The 24,771-nt window shown below is 36.9% G+C and overlaps 1 protein-coding gene across 5 annotated transcripts in view; it reads left to right on the top strand.

Annotated features, from left to right (window-relative positions):
- Positions 1-24,771, top strand: part of CDH12 (cadherin 12) — a 1,048,697-nt gene that overhangs the window by 1,010,928 nt on the left and 12,998 nt on the right. For all 5 annotated transcript variants that reach the window (XM_053906903.1, XM_019450745.2, XM_019450744.2 and 2 more), the window contains 2 exons: positions 6,313-6,449; positions 23,342-23,463. In XM_053906903.1, the coding sequence (XP_053762878.1) occupies positions 6,313-6,449; positions 23,342-23,463 (259 nt within the window). The remainder of the gene's footprint in view (positions 1-6,312; positions 6,450-23,341; positions 23,464-24,771) is intronic.

The following is a 24,771-nucleotide window of genomic DNA, read 5'->3' as shown; positions in this document are numbered from 1 at the left end:
TTAAGAGAATGTGAGTGATTTTCAGAATGTAAAGGAGCTAAACAGTAAACAAACTGCAAAGAGGAGATGAAGCTTTGTTATCAGAAAAAAGGGAAATAAAAGCCGTCTTTTAAATATGATGTCTATATTTGGGTGTCAAATGGTAAATTGCTCTAGTTAGAATGTCTGTAGCGCAGAGACATTTGGCCACAGCCACTAGAGAGTAAATAATTCCAACTGTGACTTACATCAACAAGCATTTGATTCAGTTCAAGGAAGTAGTTAAGTTGAAGGTACCTGAAAAGGGCTTCAGAATTAATGTTCGAATATTCAAAGATACACATGAAGTAATTCCATGCTTGAAATATCATCAGACTAGTATTAACAACAGTCAGGTATTTTATAACATAACGGAACTCATACATACAAGATATTATGGATAGAGCAGTAAATTTGGTGATGAATTCTGAGTATTCTATAGAAACTTACTGTAACAACAAAGCAAAATGCAATTATTTCACTATTCTCATTGGAGAGAGACTGTTAACACCAATTAAAATAGATATTAGATAAAATAAGTAAGAAGATAGAATTTTATAATAAAGAAGCAATAAATCTGCCTGGAGGGATTTGCTAAGGCTTCACAGGGAGAAACATGGGCAAAGGCATGATCGCATTCCTTCCTTATTTAGTCAGATAGAGCTGTCCATATTTTGTAATACATGAGAAACTGAAAGTTCTGTTTAATACTGAAGCTCTTAATGGCAGAACCCAAACTGAATCAATATTTGCCTAACCTTTACTTTTTTCCCACTAGAGCAAGCTGCTTCTGAGTTTCTGGGTATAAAACTCTAGGGACAGATAAAGTTGGCATTTAGAGACATAAAAATCTGATGCACAGTCAGAAGACCACATGTGACTATTTATTCTTTTAATGTTTATTTATTTTTGAGAGACAGAGAGACAGAGTCTGAGCAGGGGAGGTACAGAGAGAGAGGGAGACACAGAATCCGAAGCAGGCTCCAGGCTCTGAGCTGTCAGCACAGAGCCCCACGTGGGACTCGAACTCACAGACTGCGAGATCATATCTTGAGCCAAAGTCAGACGCTCAACTGACTGAGCCACCCAGGCACCCCACCACATGTCACTTTTTAAAAATGAGTGAGAGGGTCCCCCTTTCGCTGCATCCTCGTCAACAGCTGTTGTTTTCTGAATTGTTAATATTAGCCATTCTGACAGGTGTGAGGTGGTATCTCATTGCGGTTTCGATTTGTATTTCCCTGATGATGAGCGATAAAAAACTAAGAAACTCTTAAGCAACCTGGAGGGAAATTAAAATATAACAACTCTAATTTTAATAAAAATGTGGATTATGATGTATTTCTCTTTCTTTAAGGATGTATTTATAAACATATTATGTGCCTCCAAGTGGAAAATTTAAAGACAGAAGATTTATGACTTTATTAAATGATTATAATTTTATTTATTTATTTTTTAATTTTTTAAAAATGTTTTTATTTATTTCTGAGACAGAAAGAGACAGAGCATGAGCAGGGGAGAGGCAGAGAAAGAGAGGGAGACACAGAATCTGAAGCAGGCTCCAGGCTCCGAGCTGTCAGCACAGAGCCTAACGCGGGGCTCGAACGCATGGAGTGTGAGATCATGACCTGAGCCGAAGTCGGACGCTCAATCGACTGAGCCACCCAGGCGCCCCAAATGATTATAATTTTATAAAAATGTTTCATTTCACAGCAAACAACAAGAGAAGCTCTCTATACTGTCTATGATATAACGTTTAATTTTCCTAAGGGGAAAGTTAGAATGAAGAAGAGGATTAGAAAAAACAAAACAAAACTAAACTAAAAGGGATTAATAGGAAACTAACAACTAAGATGTAACAAAGTTTGAGAGAAATGTTGGGATTTCTAAGAAAAAAAAATTAATTGTGATTCTTGATGAAGCGACTATAACCTAAGTGTTGTCGTATGTGCCTTAGGTTCTCAATAAAATGTTTGTGAAAATAAATTGAATGGAATTTACTTTCATTTAATTATCTTCCTCAAAAAAAATGAAAAAAACAAAACAAAACAGTGACTAAGACAGAATGAAGAGATTCTGTTTATCATCATATTAACAAAAGAAAATTTTCTACCTTGACCTGAACCATTACTCCTACATCTTTATTGCTTAAAGAATGAGATGTAATACTTTTAGAGTAACTCTGGACCATCAAGGACTTTTTACAAAATGTGTTTGAGAATTTAGCTTTTCCATTAACCGTGAGAAAGTTATTAGGCAAATTAAAAGACACAATTTTAAGGAGAATGCTTACCTAATGGAGAGAAGAAAACTTTTTAAGGCATTTCTGAAAACTCATTTACAGAAAAGTAATAAAATTGTACCCTGTCAAGTGGTCTGCAAAGATTAAGTTAATGCTTTAATTTTTGATTTCTATTCAATTGTGAAAACAGGTTTCTTAGCAACAGTGGTTGCATACTTATATGAACTATACATTTATTTCATTATATATAGATCATAAACACCTTTTTTAAAATTTAAATCTCATCTACTTCCCAAATAAGGGTAACATGATTCAGAGTCTCTATCTCAGGGGTTTTCTCATTTATATAGGTGAGTGAGGCCAAATTAGACAGTTCATGTAATACTGTTGTGAGCAGTTGCAATTAGAATATCCTTCTACCCTTAGATTGGCTGTGGACTGTGGCAAACCTAAAGTAAACATGTGATCTACACTCTGGAAGGGTGTATTTCCTGAAAATAATCTAGACATTTTAGGACACGGTCATGTCTTCTCTGAAAATGTCTAGGAAATGTTGGAGTACCTCCATTTCCACTTCATTGATGGGGGTCATTTCTTACTTGCTATATTGGGCAAAACATCACAATTTAAAATGGTAGTTGTTGCCTCATGGTTATTGTTCAATCAGGCACAGGGATCAGTCAGTCACCCAAAGGTAGGGCATCAGGACGATGCCAGGACATACTACAGGACCTACAGTCTTGGAGCCTGATCAGTTATGGGAAGACGCTGAAGATATTTAGCTGAGTAGAAAATGTTCAAATAAGTTTCAGTAGAACTCCAGAAGGAGGCAAAAAGATTCCAGAAAGGATAACATCCGGAGAAAGGAGGCACCAAAAAATACAGTGACGGAGCTAAAAATTAGATGCCAGACAATAGTGAATGAGTGCCAAACGAAAAACACCATTGTGTGAACTAGGGCCTGGATGTTTGTGCTCATGGTTTGTACCCCAGGGGTCTGTGTGGGAGCTCTGTGGTTCAGGAATTTTAAAGTTGAAGACTGTGAATGTCACAACTTAGTCCCAGTAGTAAGCATATGTTTTTATGTTAGGGAATCTTTTTTTTTTTTTTTTTTTTAATCTAGGAAGTAAAACGAAATAATCGGTAATGTGGAAAGAGAAAAGGGATACACACACATGTACACACACGCATGATTCTATGCCGAGTCCCACATATTCTATCTCATTTCATCTTTACAACAACACTCACTGTTACACTGTTAAGTGGACATCATTTTCCAAATAGAAGACAAGGAGACTAGGTATCATAGGGGAAGGATTTTGAAACTAAAAAACAGACTCTTGACCAAAAGAAAAAAAAAAAAAAAAGATGGTTACCGGAGAGGAGGTGGGTGAGTGGATGGTGGAGGGGAAATCGGTGATGGGGATTAAGGGGCGAACTTGCTGTGATGAGCCCCGGGTGGTGTAGGGCAGTGTTGAATCGCTGTATTGTACACCTGAAACTAATATTACACTGTATGTTAACTGGAATTTAAATAAAAACATAAAAAAAAGAAATTACCATCAACTCCCTGGCCCTACCAGATTACAAATTGTCCCCCTTGATAATGTTCATTAGCCATAGAAACATGCCCCACCTCCTCAGTGTACTTTATACCACCCTCCTTGACCTAAATCTTTGAACTTTTTCCATATGATTGTGCCTTTCAGATATTTTTTCATGATTCCCATGCAGCTTATAGTTAGCTCCCCCCACCCACAACATGGTTTTGCTATGGCTGTCGCAGCCTCCTGAAATGCCTTTCCTCCTCTCCTCACTTTGTCTACCTCACTCTTGTCCCAAATGATTCCTGTATCACTTTCTAATGTCATCAAACGTCATGTGAAGGAAAGTTTGCCTAAACCAACGGGTGTTGAACTGGGAGTCTTTTCCTTGCACTCCTGGTGTGTTCTCTTTCCTATCAGGCACTGAAATTGTCTGTGTCTCCCAACTGGACTTCTCACTGGTGAGCATTGTGCTTTACTGTATTTCTCAACTCTAGTATAGTGTTTGGTATATAGCAGGCACTCCGAAAATATTTAGTGAATTGTACAATCGGACCCAGTTCCTCTACACCAACAATTTCCTCCAGAAATGCTATAGTCACTAAGGAGATTCAGTAGCCATTTTCTTCTAAATTATCCTTATGCTCAATTGAATAAAGGTACTGGAAAGGGGTTTTGTGAGAAAATGCTTCCTTGTTCAGAAAAGGAGATTATGTGATAGGGAGATAGCTCTATTATACTCTGTCCTCTCTGACCTGTAAATGTGCCTTAAGTTCATTTATATATTTATTTCTGTAATATTCATTTCTGAGAGCATTCCTATGAGACAGGATGCAACATTGAAGTCATAAGACATCAATGCCTTCTCACCCGTCAAATCAACCACGAAAGTATCCAAGGCGGACTAACAGCATGGCCCATACTCTGATCCTAGCAGTTACCAACAAATATTAACAAGTTAAGAGTCATAAATATCATCTATGAAAGCAATTGATTTTAGTCTAGCGCTGAAATGAGATGCAAACTAACCCCAGTTTAATTTTTTTTAGTGTTTTTATTTTATTTTTGAGAGAGAGGGAGACAGAGCATGAACAGGGGAGGGGCGGAGAGAGAGAGACACAGAAGCTGAAGCAGGCTCCAGACTCTGAGGTTGTGTGAGGCTCTAACTCCCAGACTGTGAGATCATGACCTGAGCCGAACTCAGATGCTTACCCGACTGAGCCACCCAGGCGCCCCCTCTAGCCCCAGTTTTAAATAACCAACCTGTCAAAACAATAAGTTTCTACTTTGAAATGCATGGCTTAACTAACTCCACAATGAACAACCGGATTCTTTGGCCTGGGGATTTAGATGGGCTCACTTCGATGATGTCTGTTTGTATTGACCTAGTCATGATTCCCAGGCCAGAGTACTGGTGATAAATACATTGCACGTTGAGCCTTTTGATGAGCAGAGCTCTTTCACATAAAGTTCTATTTAAAATTGGTAAGACTACATAAAGATAATTATATGGAAAAGATTGATGACGTGTGTCAAATATCCGCTCTAAAAGTTTCTATGTGAACTGAGGCAGATTCCTTAATATCTCGATGATTCAGTTTCCTCATAGGCAAAGTGGGGAGATGGATAATTCTTATTTTTTTTTTTTTGGTTTTTTGGGGATTTAATAAGGTAATACAGGTAAGCATTTAGAACATTATCTGGTACATGCTAAGATTTCAAAATGCTTATTACTATGATTGAAAATATGTGTTTGAAAAGACTTTTTACTCTATCTATCTGCTGCATAAAGATTTATATAATGGCAATTTCTGGTTTTTGTAATTAATTTTCTTGGAATGTTTTAGTTCAGCTTCTTCACATAAAGAAGGTAACATCTGTTATTATCAAAAGGTTAACTAATAAAGGAGATAAAGGGACATTGTTCACTGTTTGTTTTAAAAAGTTGTACTGACATAGAGTAATAAAACAACAGTGTCTCCTTTATATGTGTTTGAGGGAAATACTTCTCTATAAATTCCACAGTGTCAGTTACAAAATTGCCCCTTAGTTTCCATAATATGATTTTTTTTTTTCCTATCTGTGGAAATGAAGATTCTACCTCTGTTCTGGCCAAAGTTCTTTGTAGCTGTATCCAGATGCTTCCCCCACCCCCAGTTCTTCCCGCAGCCACCATTAAGGAATCTTTTACTGCTTGGAAAAGTTTTAATATTCAGCAGGTTAAGGAAACCCATGGTCAGCTTTAGAATTTTCGTCTCTGCTGAGCTTTCAAGGTGTCAAGACCCTAAAATAATATGAACAGCAGGAGTACTAAATCTTTCATTATTTCCAGTTTCCCCTTGAGCATACTGACTTTGCAATAAAGAAGCTGTCATTTACACTCTTCTTTATTGCAAGGTGGGTAATAGCTACAGGGAGAAAAATAAGGAACTGTGTCAAGTTAGCCTGACTGCCATTATGATTAATGTGTAATCATTGCACATTTGCATCTACTCTTTTTATATACAGGTACTTCATAGATTGGAAGAGTGATGGGGACAGCTACTTTACAATAGATGGAACTGAAGGAACCATCGCCACTAATGAATTACTAGACAGAGAAAGCACCGCGCAGTATAATTTCTCCATAATTGCGAGTAAAGTTAGTAAGTATGGCATGGACAGAATCAATGTTATACTGCAGTTCTTTGGATTGAACACTCTTAAACGAGTCCCTGCTGAGCTGTTTTTCATTTTTGGACTGACAGCTGAGTGGTCTCCTGGGGAAACTCAGAAACCTGTTCCTTTTCCTCGTAGCGTAAGTCCGGAGAAATTGTGACAGCCGCCAATGAGCCCTGTTTGCAGACTTGCATGAATATCTAGCAGTGAGTGCATTTCATTGTGTGACCTCATCCCTTTCAATGCTGTGCCCGCAAAAATCTGCCAGCTTTCCAGCTTCTCTGCCACTCCGGACCCCTGTATACAATATTGGGAGCTTCAGAGGCCAGGCAGGAGGAATTCATTATCACACAAAATAGCCCATTCTGAAATATTTTCTCAAACTGAAGAGAGTATTCTTAAAATCACCCCTCTTCCTTCTCTCTTTTTCGTAGAATGTAATTTTAATGTAATTTTTAATGTAATTTTAATGTAATTTTTTTTTTTTTATAAATGTCACTGTGGAATATGCAGGAGCTATAAGTGGTTTTTTTTAAGGAATCCCTCAGAATCAATAGGATTGCTAGGACTGATCCCTTGTGTTGGTGTCTGCTTGGTCCAGAAGACAGTCCTCTAGACTGAAAGTGGCATGGGCCATATATGTTTGTCTGGACAACCTAGGATATTATCGCAGCTTCCTCAGGTAACAGATTAGTCGGGGGGAATGGTGACATTTGGTTTTCAATGTAGTTTGCAAAATGAGTGCATCTCCCAGTCATCTGCTTCTGGTCTTGTGAAAGGCTTGGGGAAATCCCTTCTGAGTGTCTTTCATTTTGTTTCCTTCTTATTTTATTTTGTCCATCTGCTACTTTGGCAGCTAATTTCATTTTTCTGTGCAGGGGAGAGCTGAATGTGAATATTTCTGTTGAGGGGTTTTTTGTTCAGTCTCCACTCAGTGGGTGTAAATATTAAACAGTTTCGTTTATCTTCAACAATTGTGACTAAACAAGAATAGTCAGACACCTATTCTCAGGCCTTAATGATGTCTTTAACTGATTTCATTACTTCTAGGTTATTCTGATTATTAAAGGTCAGACTTACAAAAAAGAACATGCAGCTTCCACCTTGTTTCTTGGAACACTGACCTGTCACATAAAAAAAACTGATTACCCTGAGACAACCATTCTAGAGTGGTCACATGTGGGTGGTCAGGTTGACTATCCCAGTTCAGCTCAACCTTCCCATCGTACCTCCCAGGGTGCTGAGTATGTGAGTGAGACTGTCTTGGAAAGTGTACTAGCTGAATACCACAGTGTAACATCCACCAATGCCGTGTGAAACAGAACATGTACCCAGACCAGCCCTGCCCGGATTCTTACAATGTTGTGAGAAAGTCTAAAACAGTAATTATTTCAAGCAACTATATTTTAGGGTTATTTGTTGTGGCATGGCAATAGATAACTGCAGAACTCAGTGACACCGTAAGTTGGAACTGTGACCCCTCGCTTGTAGGGTACACGTTCTCCAGCCTGTCAGAGTGGAAAAGAGAGAGGGAAACACACAAGTCTCTCTTATCTGCCCGATACGATACTCCATTGGCTGCCACTGCTTCTAGGACTAAATAGACTGGCAGGAAAGGCTGCTGCCCAAACATCGTCTTCTTAAGTGAACTTTGAGTTATCTGACGGTGCGGGTTCTGGGCATCCCATCTGCATAGGAACGTGATATGAGTACTCAGTGGTAGATCTTCTGGCTTCTCAATTCCATGCCCCCCTTGCATAGAAGGCAGTCTTCTTGGGTGAGTTTATAACATGGTTTCTCAATTTTAGCTTTCGGGTTGCCCACTTGACCCAGAGGAAATTCACCCATCCTTGTTACGCTGAACAGGTGTTTTACAAGGTGCTCTTGTACCGTATGATTTCTCTGTCCTGCCATCTCCTTACAAAAGTATGTCCTCTGTACTCAGGCTTTGAGAGCAGATCATCCAGTCAGCTGCCAGAGCTGCTAGAGCAGACATATCGTCAAGAGATCAGAATGCTGGTCTTCCCTTTTTGGAGGACACCTGTTTTCTTTAGGGTGTTTCCTGAAGACTGCTTTCACGCTTGGCATCTTTTTTCTCCTCCTATACCACATCCGATTACAGTTACATTTGTTTCTCATCATTTCTTTCATGTCAGCTCTCATCTATTTTACTCATCCAGAATCTTGGGGGATAGCTTCACCATACTGTAGTTAGAAAATAAAGTTTAGTTTTAAGATCTTCGGCAAATGTGGTCAAAATGAATTGTTTGTGTTATAGACTATAAGACCTTCCTGAACCATTCACTCTAATGGCTTATACATAATAAGTGACAGCTAAGCAGAGACAGTTTCTTCAAATAACTTTTATTTAGCAAAGACATATTTCCCATAATAAAAGATCATTCATTAGAAAACTATCTAATCTTACTGAAACCTTCGTCTTAATACACTCACACACACACACACACACACACACACACACACACACAACGCGCATATTTTTCAAAGTAGGACTAGTAGGCTTCTGTACCTTAACTGAAGATGAAAGTCTGCAGATAGTTCATTAATCACCTGTTCTGTAGTTCTGGAAGGTCTCTTTCTCCCCAGTGGCTATGTAGACCACCCAAACATCATCATTGCATGATAATGGCAGGTCTGACACCTCCAGTCAGAGCCTTGTGCTCCAACTTGTAGAAGATGAGACAAGAGTTTGTGCTTTCTCAGTGAAGTAGATTCTCAATTTTAGATTTTTCATATTTAGAGAAATTCATTTTCTTTTAGCTATCGACATGATTGGGGCACATGCTGGCTCTAGAGTTTACTTAAATGCAAATTAGGAAACCCTCATGAGTAGATTCTCATTATTTATGTTGGCCCTCACTGGGAAATATGTAGAACTGGGATTTCGACACATAACACATAAATACACACACATATGTATATGTATATATATGCTACATATGTATATATGTCCATATATATCCATATATATAATCATTTCTAAAATATGTATCTCCCTGACCTGTTCTAGTATCTGTTCATAGACCACTGTATTTTAGAGTCCTCAAGGAAGTCTGCTGGGGTAAATGCTATGCATTCATGTGAAAAGTAAAGAGACTAAACACATACCTCATGATAATTAAGATTTACAGTAAGAATAGTTTATTGTGGGCTTTATTTTGCTTGAGTTTGCAGAGTTTAAAAGTAAAATGTATTCATATTCTAATGCATAAGGCTGTTTTCACCGATCAAACTAGCCAGCTAAGCAGGTAACCATTATCATGGTGAATGACTGAGAAATAGCTTACATTATACTGGCAAGAAGAAAAAAAAACACGTAAGTATACCTTATTGCACATTGAACTAGCATATGATAGAGCCTGACCCTTACATAAAAAATCTCAGGCAAAATGAAATGTTACAATGATTGAATAACTTTAATTCATTAAACAGCAGTCATTAATCAGTGTTGCTATAGTTGGAGGTCCAAATAATTTATAAGACTCCTAATAATTCTTTTATGCGTTACTGCTTTGCTGTTTTTATGATACTAATTCTTGAGAATCTTAAAAAAGATAGAAGCTCCAAAAATTCACTTCATTCAAATTATCAGAAACTATCAACACACAAATGTTTCCAATATATTTTTGGTGTTGCTGTAACAAATATCATTAGACAAAGATAATTTAAAATATCTACATTAAAGCCCTAAAACATATTTTATATAATTACAAAATAAACAAATTATACCAGAGACAATTCTTTTCTTAGTCATATATTTATCCAGATGGCAATGGATTGTTTGCATTTATTGTGGAACAGCTCAAGTATCAGTGAATTGACTCACTAACTGTCATTTGGGGAAAATTTTGTATGTAAATATATCATTATGAGTTGGGATCAAATTGTTGGGTAATTCTTTTTTTGAGGTTATTTGGCATATAAAGCTATTTTGTTATAGCTTCATTTTACTTCAACATAATGCATAGGATATCATCTTTGTATGTACAGAAAAATTAACCTCTGGCATTACTATCCATAATTCAGACTAGACACAAATTCATACATTTGTTGTCATAAGCTTGTCCAGAGAGTCATTTATATGCAAAACACGATTTGTTGTGGTTTATGAGAAAAACAAGATGAAGTCTATTCTTAAGGATATTAAAGTTTAGAAGTAGTTAGAAACTGACCAAAATAGAGACGTTTAGTAAGTTATAGCTTACTAAACAGAAAGAATAGATTTGTTTAAACAGAAAGAAATAGATTTTGTGGTACAGTTTTCTGAGGAATTCATCTGCCTGCATGCCACGTTGCTAGCCTTGAAATTATGTTCTTAGACTAAAGGAGAAGAAAGTACCTAATTTTTCTAGAATAATAATAAGCAATAATAATAATATAAACTAAACAAGTCTTGTAGCTTGATATACATTAAATGAAGATGAAGATTATGGTCCACACTGTGAGTGGTAGGAAATGGAGGCTCAGAGTTATTTCCTTTGCAGCCCCTGTCACACCTGGGGTCGTGACCGAAAGATAATGGGAGTCCTGGACTCTCTCCTTGCAAAACAGAATTCCACAGGGACGGTTGCTCACTTGCCTGTGCTTTATTAGATATATTTTAAGTAAGTTGTTAGTTAAACTAGCCATAGTGACTTTCATATGCATAAGTACAAAATAGTAAAAACTTATTTATACATTTGCAACATACATATAATTAAATTGAAATTATTGTTAGTCTTGCTATCTATCTATCTATCTATCATCACCATATCTGTCATCATATTTATCTATCATCTCTATCTACCTGTCTGTCTATCTGTCTACCTAGGTATCTACCTATCTATCTACCTGGGTCTGTCTATCTATCTACCTACAGTTCTGTAGTGAATTGGCATGTTTCAGAAATTTGATATATACCGACTCACATTTATTAACTATTTGTATAAAATCACCATGTTTACTTATTTTTCTGTGATTATATTAAAGAAAGTCACTTGAGAAGAATTTTTTTTTTTAAATTATAGAGAGTTGAACATGAAGTGAAATGGCATCTATAGTCTTGTTGACCATAGGTGAAGGAAAATACACCAACAATCAACGTGCTCGTGGGTCATGATCCACAGAAGTTTCCTGGTTTATTGGTTGTATTGAACCCACTTTTGCTTCTCAGTTTAGTCTGTTTTTGACATTCATATATTTCATTTGCTAGAATGTACTAGGCTCTGTGTTAAACTCTGGAGGCTTAAAGACAAATATGACTCAGCTCTTGCTCTCCAGGAATTCAGAATATCTAAGGGCTTTATGGTATTGCAAATATTTAAAATTAATAATAGGTTTTCTCTAGTGTGTTCATTGAGAGGAAAAAAAAAACTGGCTGTATTTTTAAAGGTTCCTTTTTCTTCAGAAATCAGTTTTTTTTTTAATTTTTTTAATGTTTATTTATTTTTGGGAGAGACAGAGACAGAGCTTGACTGGGGGAGGGTCAGAGAGAGAGGGAGACATAGAATCCGAAACAGGCTCCAGGCTCCAAGCTGTCAGCACAGAGCCCGACGCGGGGCTTGAACTCAGAGACCGCAAGATCATGACCTGAGGCGAAGTCGGACGCCCAACCGACGGAGCCACCCGGGCGCCCCTAGAAATCAGTTTTTGTCACCAACAGACAAGTAATATTTGACTTTGGCGTGGGTTTATATGAGTAATTTAAATCTGCTTGATGGATTGCTTGGTATAGATGCAGATCATACTACTGTAATTGAACAGGGCTATTGTTAGATAGCGTTTATCTTAACTTGTAATTTAAAAGTGAACTAATTTAAAGAGAAAAGAAAAAGAAAGCTTGTGTTACTTATTCACTGTATCATGCTCAGTTTGCACTATCATTCAGGTTTTTGTTGTTGTCACAGAAAGCTAAGATTTTGTTCTTGACATTATGGTAGTCGCAATTTAGTGCACAGTCACAAAATTGAATTTTTAACCCCTGTAGGTATTCAAAGCAGATGTCATTAAAATTTTTTTTTAACGTTTTTGTTTATTTTTGAAGGAGAGAGAGAGAGAGCATGAATGGGGGAGGAGCAGAGAAAGAGGGAGAAACAGAATCCGAAGCAGGCTCCAGGCTCCGAGCTGTCAGCACAGAGCCCGTTGCGGGGATCGAACCCACGAAATGTGAGATCATGACCTGAGCCGAAGTCTGATGCCTAGCTGGCTGAGCCACCCAGGCGCCCCAAAGCAGATGTCATTTTTAAATGAGGAAGCCTAATAGCTCCAGTGTATTTTAACATACTAGGAAACTTGTGTTTGTTAGTCCTTTACAGTTTTCAAAATATTTTCAATTACATTTCTCACTGGTTCCTGCAAATATTCTATTATTTGGCCAGTATTTATTGAATATTTAGTACAAAAAATTATAACTGTAATTTGATCCTCGAATGTGAACTGGGCTTTCTCCCAGCATGGTGGCTAGATAGCAGCCCAAGTGTTACTCTTCGAAAGTAAGTGATTATCACACACATGGGCAGATCTCAGGCAGTGTCTTCTTATTCTTTGAGTTCACTGACCGGTATCATAGAACAGTGCAAAGCATAGTGAGAGGGCTTGAATTCCAGTCTTGACTCTGACAAGAAAATGTAGGGCAAGATCACACCAAAGTTTCCTCACCTGTAACTGGGGATTGATAGATCTGTAATTTTCAAACTTGTAGATAGATTATCAGGATACTTCATCAGATGAAATCTTATGTGGAATCTTGATATTCTACATTGAAGAGAGCTGTGGATAAAGCCACGGTCTTCTCTTTGCCCCTTTATGCAAAACCCCCCACACCGAGGAGGATGGCACCAGGGACCTAAGTTCCTATCAGTTCTGATTTCCCTGTTAAATTTAAAATATATTTTTCCCATCCATGAGAATGAATGTTTTTCCATTTCTTTGTGTCCTTTGCAATTTGTTTCATCAGTGTTTTACAGTTTTCAGAGTACAGATCTTTCACCTCTTTGGTTAGGTTTAGTATTGCACTATATGTTAACTAACTGGAATTTAAATAAAAAACTTCTAAAAAGTAAATAAAATTTAGTTTTCCTGGGACTTATTAAAGGTTACAATGCTAGTTACTAGTGAACCATTTCTGAAAGAGATTTCTGATTATAAGTTCCAAAAATGGGCATACCATGTCCTTCTCTTCTCATATGTTCTTCTGACAGTGAGGCTGACATTCCTTCCATAAAGAATTGGGTTCTGTAGGAACACCTGGGTAGCTCAGTCGGTTGGGTGTCCAACTCTTGATTTCCACGCAGGTCATGATCTCGTGGTTTGTGGGTTCAAGCTCTGCTTCAGGCTCTGTGCTGGCGGTGTGGAGCCTGCTCTCTCCCCCTCTCTCTCTTTCTCTCCCCCTCCCCTGCTCTCTCTCTCTCTCTCAAAAATTAATAAAGTAAACATTAAAGAAATTTAAAAAAGAAAAAGAATTGTGTTCTATCTTCCTTTCCCTTGAATTTTGAAGTGGATTAGTGACAGCCTTGACTAACATAGAGGAGGTGTATTTCTATGTGACCATCTTAGGTCATAAAAGCAAGAGTTTCTGTCTGATTTCTTTTGTTTTTAAAACACTTGCCCTTGAACTTTAGCCACTATGTGCATTGCAATGAAGCCCAGTCTACATAAAGAGACCATGAATGAATATTCTTGTCTATCCTTCCACCCAGAACTCTAGCAAACCACCAGCATCAAGTAACAGACATGGGAATAAATGGAACTTTAGATGGGAAAAACACCAATTTAGGAAGAAATACAAGTTGTCTTTCCTTTTCCTTTCCTTTCCTTTCCTTTCCTTTCCTTTCCTTTCCTTTCCTTTCCTTTCCTTTCCTTTCCTGCCCTTCCCTGCCCTTCCCCTCCCTTCCCTTCCTTCTCTTTCCTCCTTCTCTCTCCTCTTCTCTTCTCCCTTCCTTCTGCTTTCCTCCTCTCCTCTCCTCTCCTCTCCTCTCCTCTCCTCTCCTCTCCTCTCCTCTTGTCTTTTTCTTCCTTTCTCTATGGCTTAGGTGCATTTTATTTGTTTTCTTTCAGAATTATTCTACAAAAGAACTAAGTTAAAACTCAAGTCTTTGTCAAGAGGGTAAGAACAACTTTGTCTTTCCCAGTGCCCACCACTTGTCCCCGTGTTCCTCAGTTGTGTCACGGCTGCAGTGCATGTGGGTAGAGCGCTTACTACTTTCATCTCACTCCTAGCCCCAAAACGGAAGAGACCCATCACCTAGTGCCCCCTGCCCTTAGCCCCCTCCCTCACAGATTGGTCTGGGTTACAGGAGTCCATGGTAAGAACTGTTGGGATCCAGTAGGAGTTCTGAATCCCAGAAGGCCATGGTGAGGGCACAGCCCGCGAAGAATACTTACTCATCTAATTTGTTGCCCCTGTGAATGCTGTTGGGCCCAGTGCAACAGTCACAGAAGCAAGCTGCGCATTCTCTGTCCAGATAGAACCAGGACTTGCGGCCTTAGCCAGAAGCTGAGTAATATAGTGCAGGTAAATACAGTCATACTTGAAGGGGCAATGACCATCCTACCATATGAAGAACCAGCATTGGATTTGGATGGTCCAAGCCTTGAAGCTCCTGACGAGTTGCTTCTTCTCAGCCTTCTTGCTCGCCCAGAATTTGTTGGGGCTGATGTAGCTAGAATGGACATGATACAGGGGACAGGCCCTGAAGATGTCTTGTGGGAAGTCCTGTCACCTCTTTTGCCAGGTGCACAGGCAGCTAGGCAGTGGGCATGGGTACAGCCTGGCAAGATACCTCGGACTTGTTCCACACCCTGTCCATGCAGATGCCACATGTGACGCCCTGACTGTCCTGCTCCCTCTCAAGGTCAGGACTGAAATGGGGTCATGAGTTCCCAGGCAGGGTCTGCCTTGGGCTGAGACTCCTGAGAGTAGTTATGATCCCTGTCATCAGATGATGGAGTCAGGGACTTCCAGAAACAGCCACCAACCTCCCTGCCTTGCTGTCCAATCCCTCCATGTCAGGCTCTGTGCCCCAGCAGCCCCTGCTCAGCCCTCGTCCAAAAGCACAGAAGTCAGGTAAATGGACCCTGACTCCCACTCCAGGCCACCGAGGGCTATGAGTGCTTACGGCTCTATCTCCATAGAAACAAGCTTCCCAAGGTGTCTGGGTGGCTCAGTCGGTTGAGCGTCCAACTTTGGCTCAGGTCATGATCTCATGGTTTGTGGGGTCAAACCCCTCTTCGGGCTCTGTGCTGACAGTCAGAGCCTGGAGCCTGCTTAGGATTCTGTGTCTCCCTCTCTCTCTGCCCCTCCCCCACTTGCACTCTCTCTGTCTCAAAAATAAATAAACATTAAAAAAAAAGAAAAAAGAAACAGAAGCTTCTCTGGAAATAGGGACACTTTCCTGTAGTGAGTAAACATTACCTGGATCACTAGTGACAAGCCCCTTGGACAAAGTTTCTGCATGGTGGTTAAGAGCAGGGACTGCTCTCCCCACCATGGATGCTGCCTTAGGGCCCCGCAGGGTCCATTCCAACTGAAGCCCTAGAAAGAATCCTTCTTTCTTTTTAGTATATATTTTAGTATTTCTTATCTCCTGGATTAGTTATCTATTGCTGCATGATAAATTATCATACAGTTTCTTTGGGGCAGACATTCTAAAAGGGTTCATCTAAAAGGAATGGCTTAATATCTGCTCCAGGAAATCTGGAAGACTTGACAGGGGACCTGGAATCTTCTGAAGGCTCGTGTACTTCAGAAACCCAAAGTCACTGAAACCTTTTACTTTCTGCAACTAACCAAGTTCCAAGGAGCTATGTCAGTCTTATTATCAAAGAAGACAGCATATTTCAGATTCATTCAAATGTTGTATCAGTGTTTTGTTCCTTTTTTTGTTGGAGTATTCTTTATTGTACGGATATGCCACATAATGCTTATCCATTCACCAAATATATACATTTGACCTGTTTTCAATTTTGAAGTATATACCTAATACTTTTATGGCTATGTGCATACAGGTTTTTGTGTGGACATTTATTTCATTCTCTTGGGTGTAGAGTGGAATTGCTACCTTATAAGTTCATATTCAATGTTTATAAAAAGTTCCAATCTATTTTCCAAGGTGATTATGCAATTTTATATTTCCATCAGCTGTCCTTTCTATCAGCAATCCATTTGATTTCTCTGAGCAATGATTTGTGAATTTCAGTTTATAAGTCCTGCATTTATTTTGTTAAATGTATTCCTAAATATTTTATTATCTTTGATTTTAATGTGAATTGAATTTTTTCTCAATTTCAATTCTAGTTTGTCATTTGCTGCTATTAAGTATGTAATTGCCTTTTTTAATACTACCCTCTTATCTCATGGCCTTGATATACTCCCTTATTATATCCATTAGTTTCTTTGGGGATTCTTTAGGATTTCCTACCTATAGGGTCATGCCATTTTTTAAACAAAAGTAGTTTTATTTCTTTCTTTCTGATCTGGATACTTTAATCTTTTTTTAAAATTTATTTTCACTTAATTGCATTATATAAACCCTCTAGTACAATGGTGAATATAAGTGGTAAGACCAGTCAATTTTGCACTGTACCCAGTGTTAGAGAGAAAGCATTGACTTTTTCACTGTCGAGTATGATGTTAGCTATGGGCTTCATGAAGAGAGACTACATCACGTTGAAGAGCTTGCCTCCTATTCATTACATTTTTAGAGGATTTAAAAAAATTATGAATGGCTGTGTGATTTTGTCAAATGCTAAAATTGTGAATCTTTTTGATATGGCCATGTGTTTTTTTGTTTGTTTGTTTTCTTCTATTAATATGTGTTGTCAATTGATTATTCTTGGACATTAAATGAATCCTGTATCTTTAGGATAAATGCTATTTGGTCATTATGTAGTAATTTTGTATGACCTGGAAGTGATTTGTTAACCTTTTATTAAGAAATTTTTGTTCTTATGTTTATGAGTGAAAATAGGTTATACCTTTGTTTTCTTGTGATGTTTTGGATTGGCTTTGGTATCAGGATACATACAATGAATTGGTATTTACTTCTCTATATTCTGAAAGTTTATGAAGAATTGGTATTATGTGATCTTTAAAAAGTTATTGAATCCCCCCAGTAAAGGCATGTTTGCATGACTTTTTTTTCTTGGTTTCAGATATTTTTAATTACAACTTGATTTTTATTCATTTGTTTAATGTATATTAAGATTTTGTATTTCTTTTCAAGGTCAATGTTGGTAATTTGTGTCTTTCTAGGAATTTGTTCTGTTCATTTATGTTGACTAGATTTTTTGGCATAAATTCATAATATTCTTTTATAGGAATTTAACTCATTTATGATAAACAGTGATTTTTTTACTTCATTCTTTTTTTTTGTAATTTGAGCTTTAGCTTTTTTTTTCTTAGTTGAAGCTGCACTTGAAAATACTACTAATAAACAATTCTATAAAAACTGAGAACAAACTGAGGGTTGATGGGGGGTGGGAGGGAGGGGAGGGTGGGTGATGGGTATTGAGGAGGGCACCTTTTGGGATGAGCACTGGGTGGTGTATGGAAACCAATTTGACAATAAATTTCATATATTAAAAAAAAAAAAAGGAAAATACTACTAATAAACAATTCTAACTGAGACCGACTCAGAAAGCTAAGGGAGCTGACTGAGATATTTTCAAAGGGTGGGGAAAGAATATTTAACAAATATCTTTGAAGGGATTAAGGATAAAAATAATTTCCTGATTTTATTGTGTGAACTAAAAACTATTAATAAGTTAGTTATGAACTATAAAGCAACATGGATCAATAATAATTGGATTTAAGCGATTTGACTACTAACAGCACAGTAACTAATCATGTAGGATTTTGGTTATTTCAATTTTACTAAACTTTTTTTTAATTTCATTTTTTTAAATTTACATCCAAATTAGTTAGCATACAGTGCAACAATGATTTCAGGAGTAGATTCCTTAATGGCCCTTACCCATTTAGCCCATCCCTCCTCCACAACCTCCAGTAACGCTCTGTTTGTTCTCTGTATTTGAGTCTCTTCTGTTTTTGTCCCCCTCCCTGTTTTTATATTATTTTTGTTTCCCTTCCCTTATGTTCATCTGTTTTTTTTTTGTTTTGTTTTTTTTTTTTTTTTGTTCATCTGTTTTGTATCTTAAAGTCCTCATATGAGTGAAGTCATATAATATTTGTCTTTCTCTGACTGACTAATTTCACTTAGCATAATACCCTCTAGTTCCATCCACATAGTTGCAAATGGCAAGATTTCATTCATTTTTACTGCTGAGTAATACTCCATTGTATATACCACATCTTCTTCATCCATTCATTGATCAATGGACATTTGAGCTCTTTCCATACTTTGGCTATTGTCGATAGTGCATGTGCCCCTTTGAATCAGCACAACTGTATTCCGTGGATAAATACCTACTAGTGCAATTGCTGGTTTGTAGGGTAGTTCTATATTTAATTTTTTGAGGAACCTCCATACTGTTTTCCAGAGTGGCTTTACCAGCTTGCATTACCACCAACAATGTAAAAGAAATCCTCTTTCTCCACATCCTCACCAACATCTGTTGTTGTCTGAGTTGTTAACGTTAGCCATTCTGACAGGTGTAAAGTGGTATCTCATTGTGGTTTTGATTTGTATTTCCCTGTTGAGTGTTGAGCATTTTTTCATGTGTCGGTTGGCCATCTGGATGTCTTCTTTGGAGAAATGTCTATTCATGTCTTTTGCCCGTTTATTCACTGGATTATTTGTTTTTTGGCTGTTGAGTTTAATAAGGACTTTATAAATTTTGGATACTAACCCTTTATCTGATATGTCGTTTACAAATATCTTCTCCCATTCTGTCGGTTGCTTTTTAGTTTTGCTGATTGTTTCCTTCACAGTGCAGACACTTTTTATTTTGATAAGTCCCAGTAGTTCATTTTTGCTTTTGTTTCCCTTGCCTCTGGAGATGTGTTGAGTAAGAAGTTGCTGTGGGCAAGATCAAAGAGGTTTTTGCGTGCTTTCTCCTCAAGGATTTTGATGGCTTCCTGTCTTACATTGAGGTCTTTCATCCATTTTGAGTTTATTTTTGTGTATGGTGTAAGAAAGTGGTCCAGGTTCATTCTTCTGCATGTCGCTGTCCAGTTTTCCCAGCACCACTTGCTGAAGAGACCGCCTTTATTCCATTGGATATTCTTTCCTGCTCTGTCAAAGATTAGTTGGCTGTACATTTGTGGGTCTATTTCTGGGTTCTCTATTCTGTTCCATTGATCTGAGTGTCTGTTCTTTTGCCAGTACCATACTGTCTTGATGATTACAGCTTTGTAGTATAGCTTGAAGTCCGGGATTGTGATGCCTCCTGCTTTGGTTTTCTTTTTCAAGATTGCTTTGGTTATTTGGGGTTTTTCTGGTTCCACACAAATTTTAGGATTATTTATTCTAGCTCTGTGAAGAATGCTGGTGTTATTTTGATAGGGATTACATTGAATATGTAGTTTGCTTTGGGTAGTATCGACATTTTAACAATATTCTTTCTTCCTTTCCAGGAGCATGGAATCTTTCCCCAGTTTTCTTGTGTCTTTTTCAATTTCTTTCATATGGTTTCTATATTTTTCAGTGTATAGATTTTTCTTCTCTTTGGTTAGATTTATCCTAGGTATTTTATGGTTTTTGGTGCAATTGTAAATGGGATTGCTTCCTTGATTTCTCTTTTTTTGCTTCATTTTTCATGCGTAAATGCAACCAATTTCTGTGCTTTGATTTTATATCCTGAAACTTTGCTGAATTCATGAATCAATTCTAGCAGTTATTTGGTGGAATCTTCTGGGTTTTCCATGTAGAGTATCATGTCAGTTGCAAAGAGTGAATGTTTGACATCCTCCTGGATGATTTGGATTCCTTAAATTTACTAAATTTATATTTGAATTTCCTCACTAAGTATTCAGTGATAACGAGTTTCTACATGGCAAAATGTTGATAATCATGCTCATGCTAAATGGTGTCTAAACAAATTACATCATTGTTGTCCCAAATACAGATTAGCCGAGTCAGAAAAAATGGTCATGATTTCCTCAACATCATTTTCTGAATTATATGCATCAATGAAAAAACTCTGTATTACTCTAATAAATTACATTCTCTTGTACGAAGTTCAGTGCTTACTTGAGTGCAGTAGTTCTTGAACAGAGTTGTTACTGCTTCCCCAAGTGGCATTTAAACACATAAGGTCACATTTTGAAACCTTAATTATGAAAGAATTTACAAATATACAATAGAGGAGATAATAATATAATGAAATCCATAAACCCATCGCTCATTTTTGACAATATGAAGTGTCATTTTATAGCTGTTCTATTTTTTTCCCTCAATCCTTATTTGGGCCTTTATTTTTTTAATTGCCACAATGATGACCGGTCACGTTTAATTTTAAGTAACTCCACAAGTCCTCCAGGGCACAGGAAGATCTCACACAACAAATTGTATTAGCTAAATTACCAAAAGCATCTTTTTGAGAAATACTTTTAATAATATGATGTTACAATAGTGATTATATTTTTGTGACCTATTTACTCATTAGGCAAATGTTAAAATCTATATTGCAGAAAGATAAATAATTTGAAATGACCAAAAGGGAATTTCTCATGGGTAAAAACTGGCTTAAATTAATTTGAATACCATGCTTACACATTATAAAGGTAAATCTGCATTAAAAACACAATTGCACCAGAAGTCTCAACCCTTTTGGAAGACAGCCGATCCTCACCCCAGCTTCCCAAAATAAAACTCTGGTCCTGGAAAAACAAAATCAAAATAACAGTTTCCTTTTTATATGGCCTCAGGACTTATACTTCGATACTTCACATGTAAAATGGAAAGTGGAGCATGATTTTTGTGTTGTATAGAAGTTGAATAGGTGAAGTTAGTCACATGAATTTACTAAACCAATCTGTAACATTAATTTCTTGTCTATTTTTTTCAATAGCTAAATACATTTCAATTTTTTTCTAATACACAGTATGTAACAGAGTTTAAGAGCACTAATTTGGAACTAAGAAACCTGGATTCAAACCCCATCTTGTTAGTTCCAACTTGTGATTTTTGCATGAGTCACATCCCCTAACTGCTCCCCAGCATTCTGACACTATATGTATCACTATATACTGTGAACCCTAAAAGCGTTCATCTATGTAACATGTTTTAGAATATAGGTACACTGTAAGCATTACATACTATTAGGCATTAATTCTGTTATTTTTTATAATCTCTAGCTTTTCTTAGGCATGTGAACCAAGTTTAACCAAATTGCTGACTTTTACCTACATACTATGCTATAGGAGTAATTAACACCAATAATAGATGTGGAACCAAATAACCTCCATGAAATTCACTTGGTAATACAAGTAATGCAATTTACCAAAGGTGATCTAACATTTCGTATAGCACCACCTCCTATTTAATACAACCTATGAAGTAGGGATTATTAGTACCTTGTGTTTTACATGAAGAAACTGAGTTGAAGGTAGATCAGGTAACTTGTGAAAACAACCAGACATTTTCTATCAAATAAGATAATTCCCTCTGGCCAATATAAATTGTTAAATCATAGATAATTTCTGCATCCTTCACCAAGATTACCGATACACCTTCTATAAATACATCCCATATTACAAAATGCACCATTCATCCTCTCTTTGTGTTATCTGTGTCTGTACTGGTACATGATGACAGATTTCACTGTGTCACGTGTGAATATGTGAACATTTATTACGATGCTGTTTATAGCGCCTATTATTTTCTAATAAATTTTAGTACTGCAGGATCAACTTAGACTTGTCAGAATCACTTATGTATTGGGATCTTGTATGCTTCTTTAAAAAAATTCAGAAAGAGGTCTAAAAGAATACTAATATTATGAATCTTCAACAGCACTGCGATGAAGGATTTAACAGTCAGTAGGGAAGTCATGGTGCCATATACATGGTACTTGGATTTCCATAGACCTGGGTTTGAATCTTAACCTCCCATAATCCTGCATGTGTGACTCCGGGCAAGGTCCTTCAACAATTTGAGGCAGTTTATCCATATGTGAAATTTAATAAGGTAAAACTTTATAACAAATAAGGTAAAAGGTGCATTGTTACGCCTTACTAATTTAATTTTATCTAGTCTTCTTCAATAAATGACAGGAGGCAGATAATATATCAGGGGCTGGAGCTACAACTTGTGATTGGATTTTGGCAGAAACTTTTTCAAAACAACATTTTTTTTTATACTGAAGGAAGAAAATCTTGTTTATTCTTTCTTATCACCAGCAAGCAATTTTATGGTGTATATTAGCTTTCCATAATCTATGTCTTTTACTTCCTTAAAGCTGTATTTTAATTTTTACTTTTGAAAAGCCCTCTCTCCTTCATTCTTCTTGTAATTTATCATCCTTTTCAGGAAGAATCATTTTGAGAGAACTTTTTAAACATAGATGATCCTACTCAATAAAGTTTTAATTATACGGACACAACATAGAAAACATGTTTTATCCAGTGAAAATTATCACTACTGGTGAAGATTGGTTCTGTGACCTAACTCTTGTATGATGGCTACACGTTTGACAAAATACTAGCCAGATGGTTGACCTTATCTTTGGCGGTGAGTGAATCTCAGGGATGAACCCTGATACAGTTCACTCCTGGTGCTCTGAGAGCAAAGCACTGATACCTTACTTATCCATCCTTTTATTGTTTATATTTGGAAAAACACCTCAAATTTTCCCATAAAAGAAGGATCCCTTAGATTCTATATAATGGCTAATTAAAAAAAAAGTTAAGACCATTTACTATAAAAGCAATAACTGACCAGATTTTATAATTGTCTGTTTTTTTTTATGTTTTCAATAGGTAACCCGTTATTAAGCAGCAAAGTCAACATATTGATTAATGTCTTAGATGTCAATGAATTTCCTCCAGAAATATCTGTGCCATATGAGACAGCTGTGTGTGAAAATGCCAAACCGGGACAGGTAACTTATTCATATTGTTAACTAATAGCATATGAAGACCTACTATATGCATGTGTTTCAGGTTATAAGCCCACACATGAAAAGACACACACACACACACACACACACACACACACACAGATATATGTGTGTGTGTGTGTGTGTGTGTGTGTGTGTGTGTTTACATTAAAAAAAACCCACAATGGATAGTAAATTCAAAAGTTAAGGGTGATTTATGGATGTACAAGTAACACCACAGGAGATAAAGTGATGCTAGCTTAGTGAACATTCTTTGTATGACTAAAAAGCCTAGGATTGCAGATCTGCTCTGTTTTCCTTTCCTTTACTGTGGAATTTCCATGGACTCTGTGACTATAAAGAAGCAAACAAATTGAGAATGCATTCTTCTAGTGTTTCTTGCTTTGGTCACATGCTTTATGAAGAGGTACAGAAAAGCGCTATAGCCCATTAAAAATTTAAGGCTTCTTTCTTTGGTGGCCTTGAGTAAAACATCTGGGTTACTGAAAATCTCTGAATTATATTTTCCTTATTAAGTCAATATTGTTCTGATTCTAGTGGGAGATCTCATGAGGGAGGACACCATAGATAAAAAAAGTTATATCAAAATCCTAGAGTTAATGTGAGTGGTGTTGGGTAGCCAGTTTTTGTTTCTATACTATTACAGATGAGTGGGTAAAATAGCATACCATGTTATAATGTAATATGATGGCATGATATGACATGATATGATATGATATGATGAATCAAGAATGAGCAAATGATGAGAGTGTGTCAGAAATAATAATATGATTAACCCAATACTGTGCACCTAGGTCCAAAGGAAAAATAGATCAGTATGCTTGGTTTGCTTTCTATTTTAATCACCTTTAAATAGCATAACTATTCATTTAAATAAATTTGAAGTTTTAATTCTTACAGAAAAATTTTAATATTTCAAACACTATCATTATTCAAAAAGATCATTCTTTAATCTTCAGTATTTGTTTCAATTTGAATGCATTAAACTGATTTGTAGCAAATCTGTCCCATAATCCTAATCCTGTGATGTCCACTAGCTAGGTAGCTATTAAATTCAAATTAAATAAATTTAAAAATCAGTGATCTCTTTCACACTAACCACATTTCAGTTGCTCAATGGCTGTATGTGATGAGCGGCTACCATTTTTTTTCCATGTAGATATACAATATTTCCATCAATACTGAAACTTCTAGTGGCTTGTGTTGCTCTAATCCTTTCTCTGATAATTTGGAGAAAGGATTAATTTTATTACAGCATGACTTGTATAGTCAGATTTCCCATTTGATAAA

This window comes from Panthera pardus, unplaced genomic scaffold (assembly GCF_024362965.1).
Source record: "Panthera pardus isolate Hobbes unplaced genomic scaffold, ASM2436296v1 HiC_scaffold_2, whole genome shotgun sequence".
Lineage (NCBI taxonomy): Eukaryota > Metazoa > Chordata > Mammalia > Carnivora > Felidae > Panthera > Panthera pardus.
The sequence above is the reverse complement of the archived record's forward strand: the minus strand, read 5'-3'. Positions and strand labels throughout refer to the sequence as shown.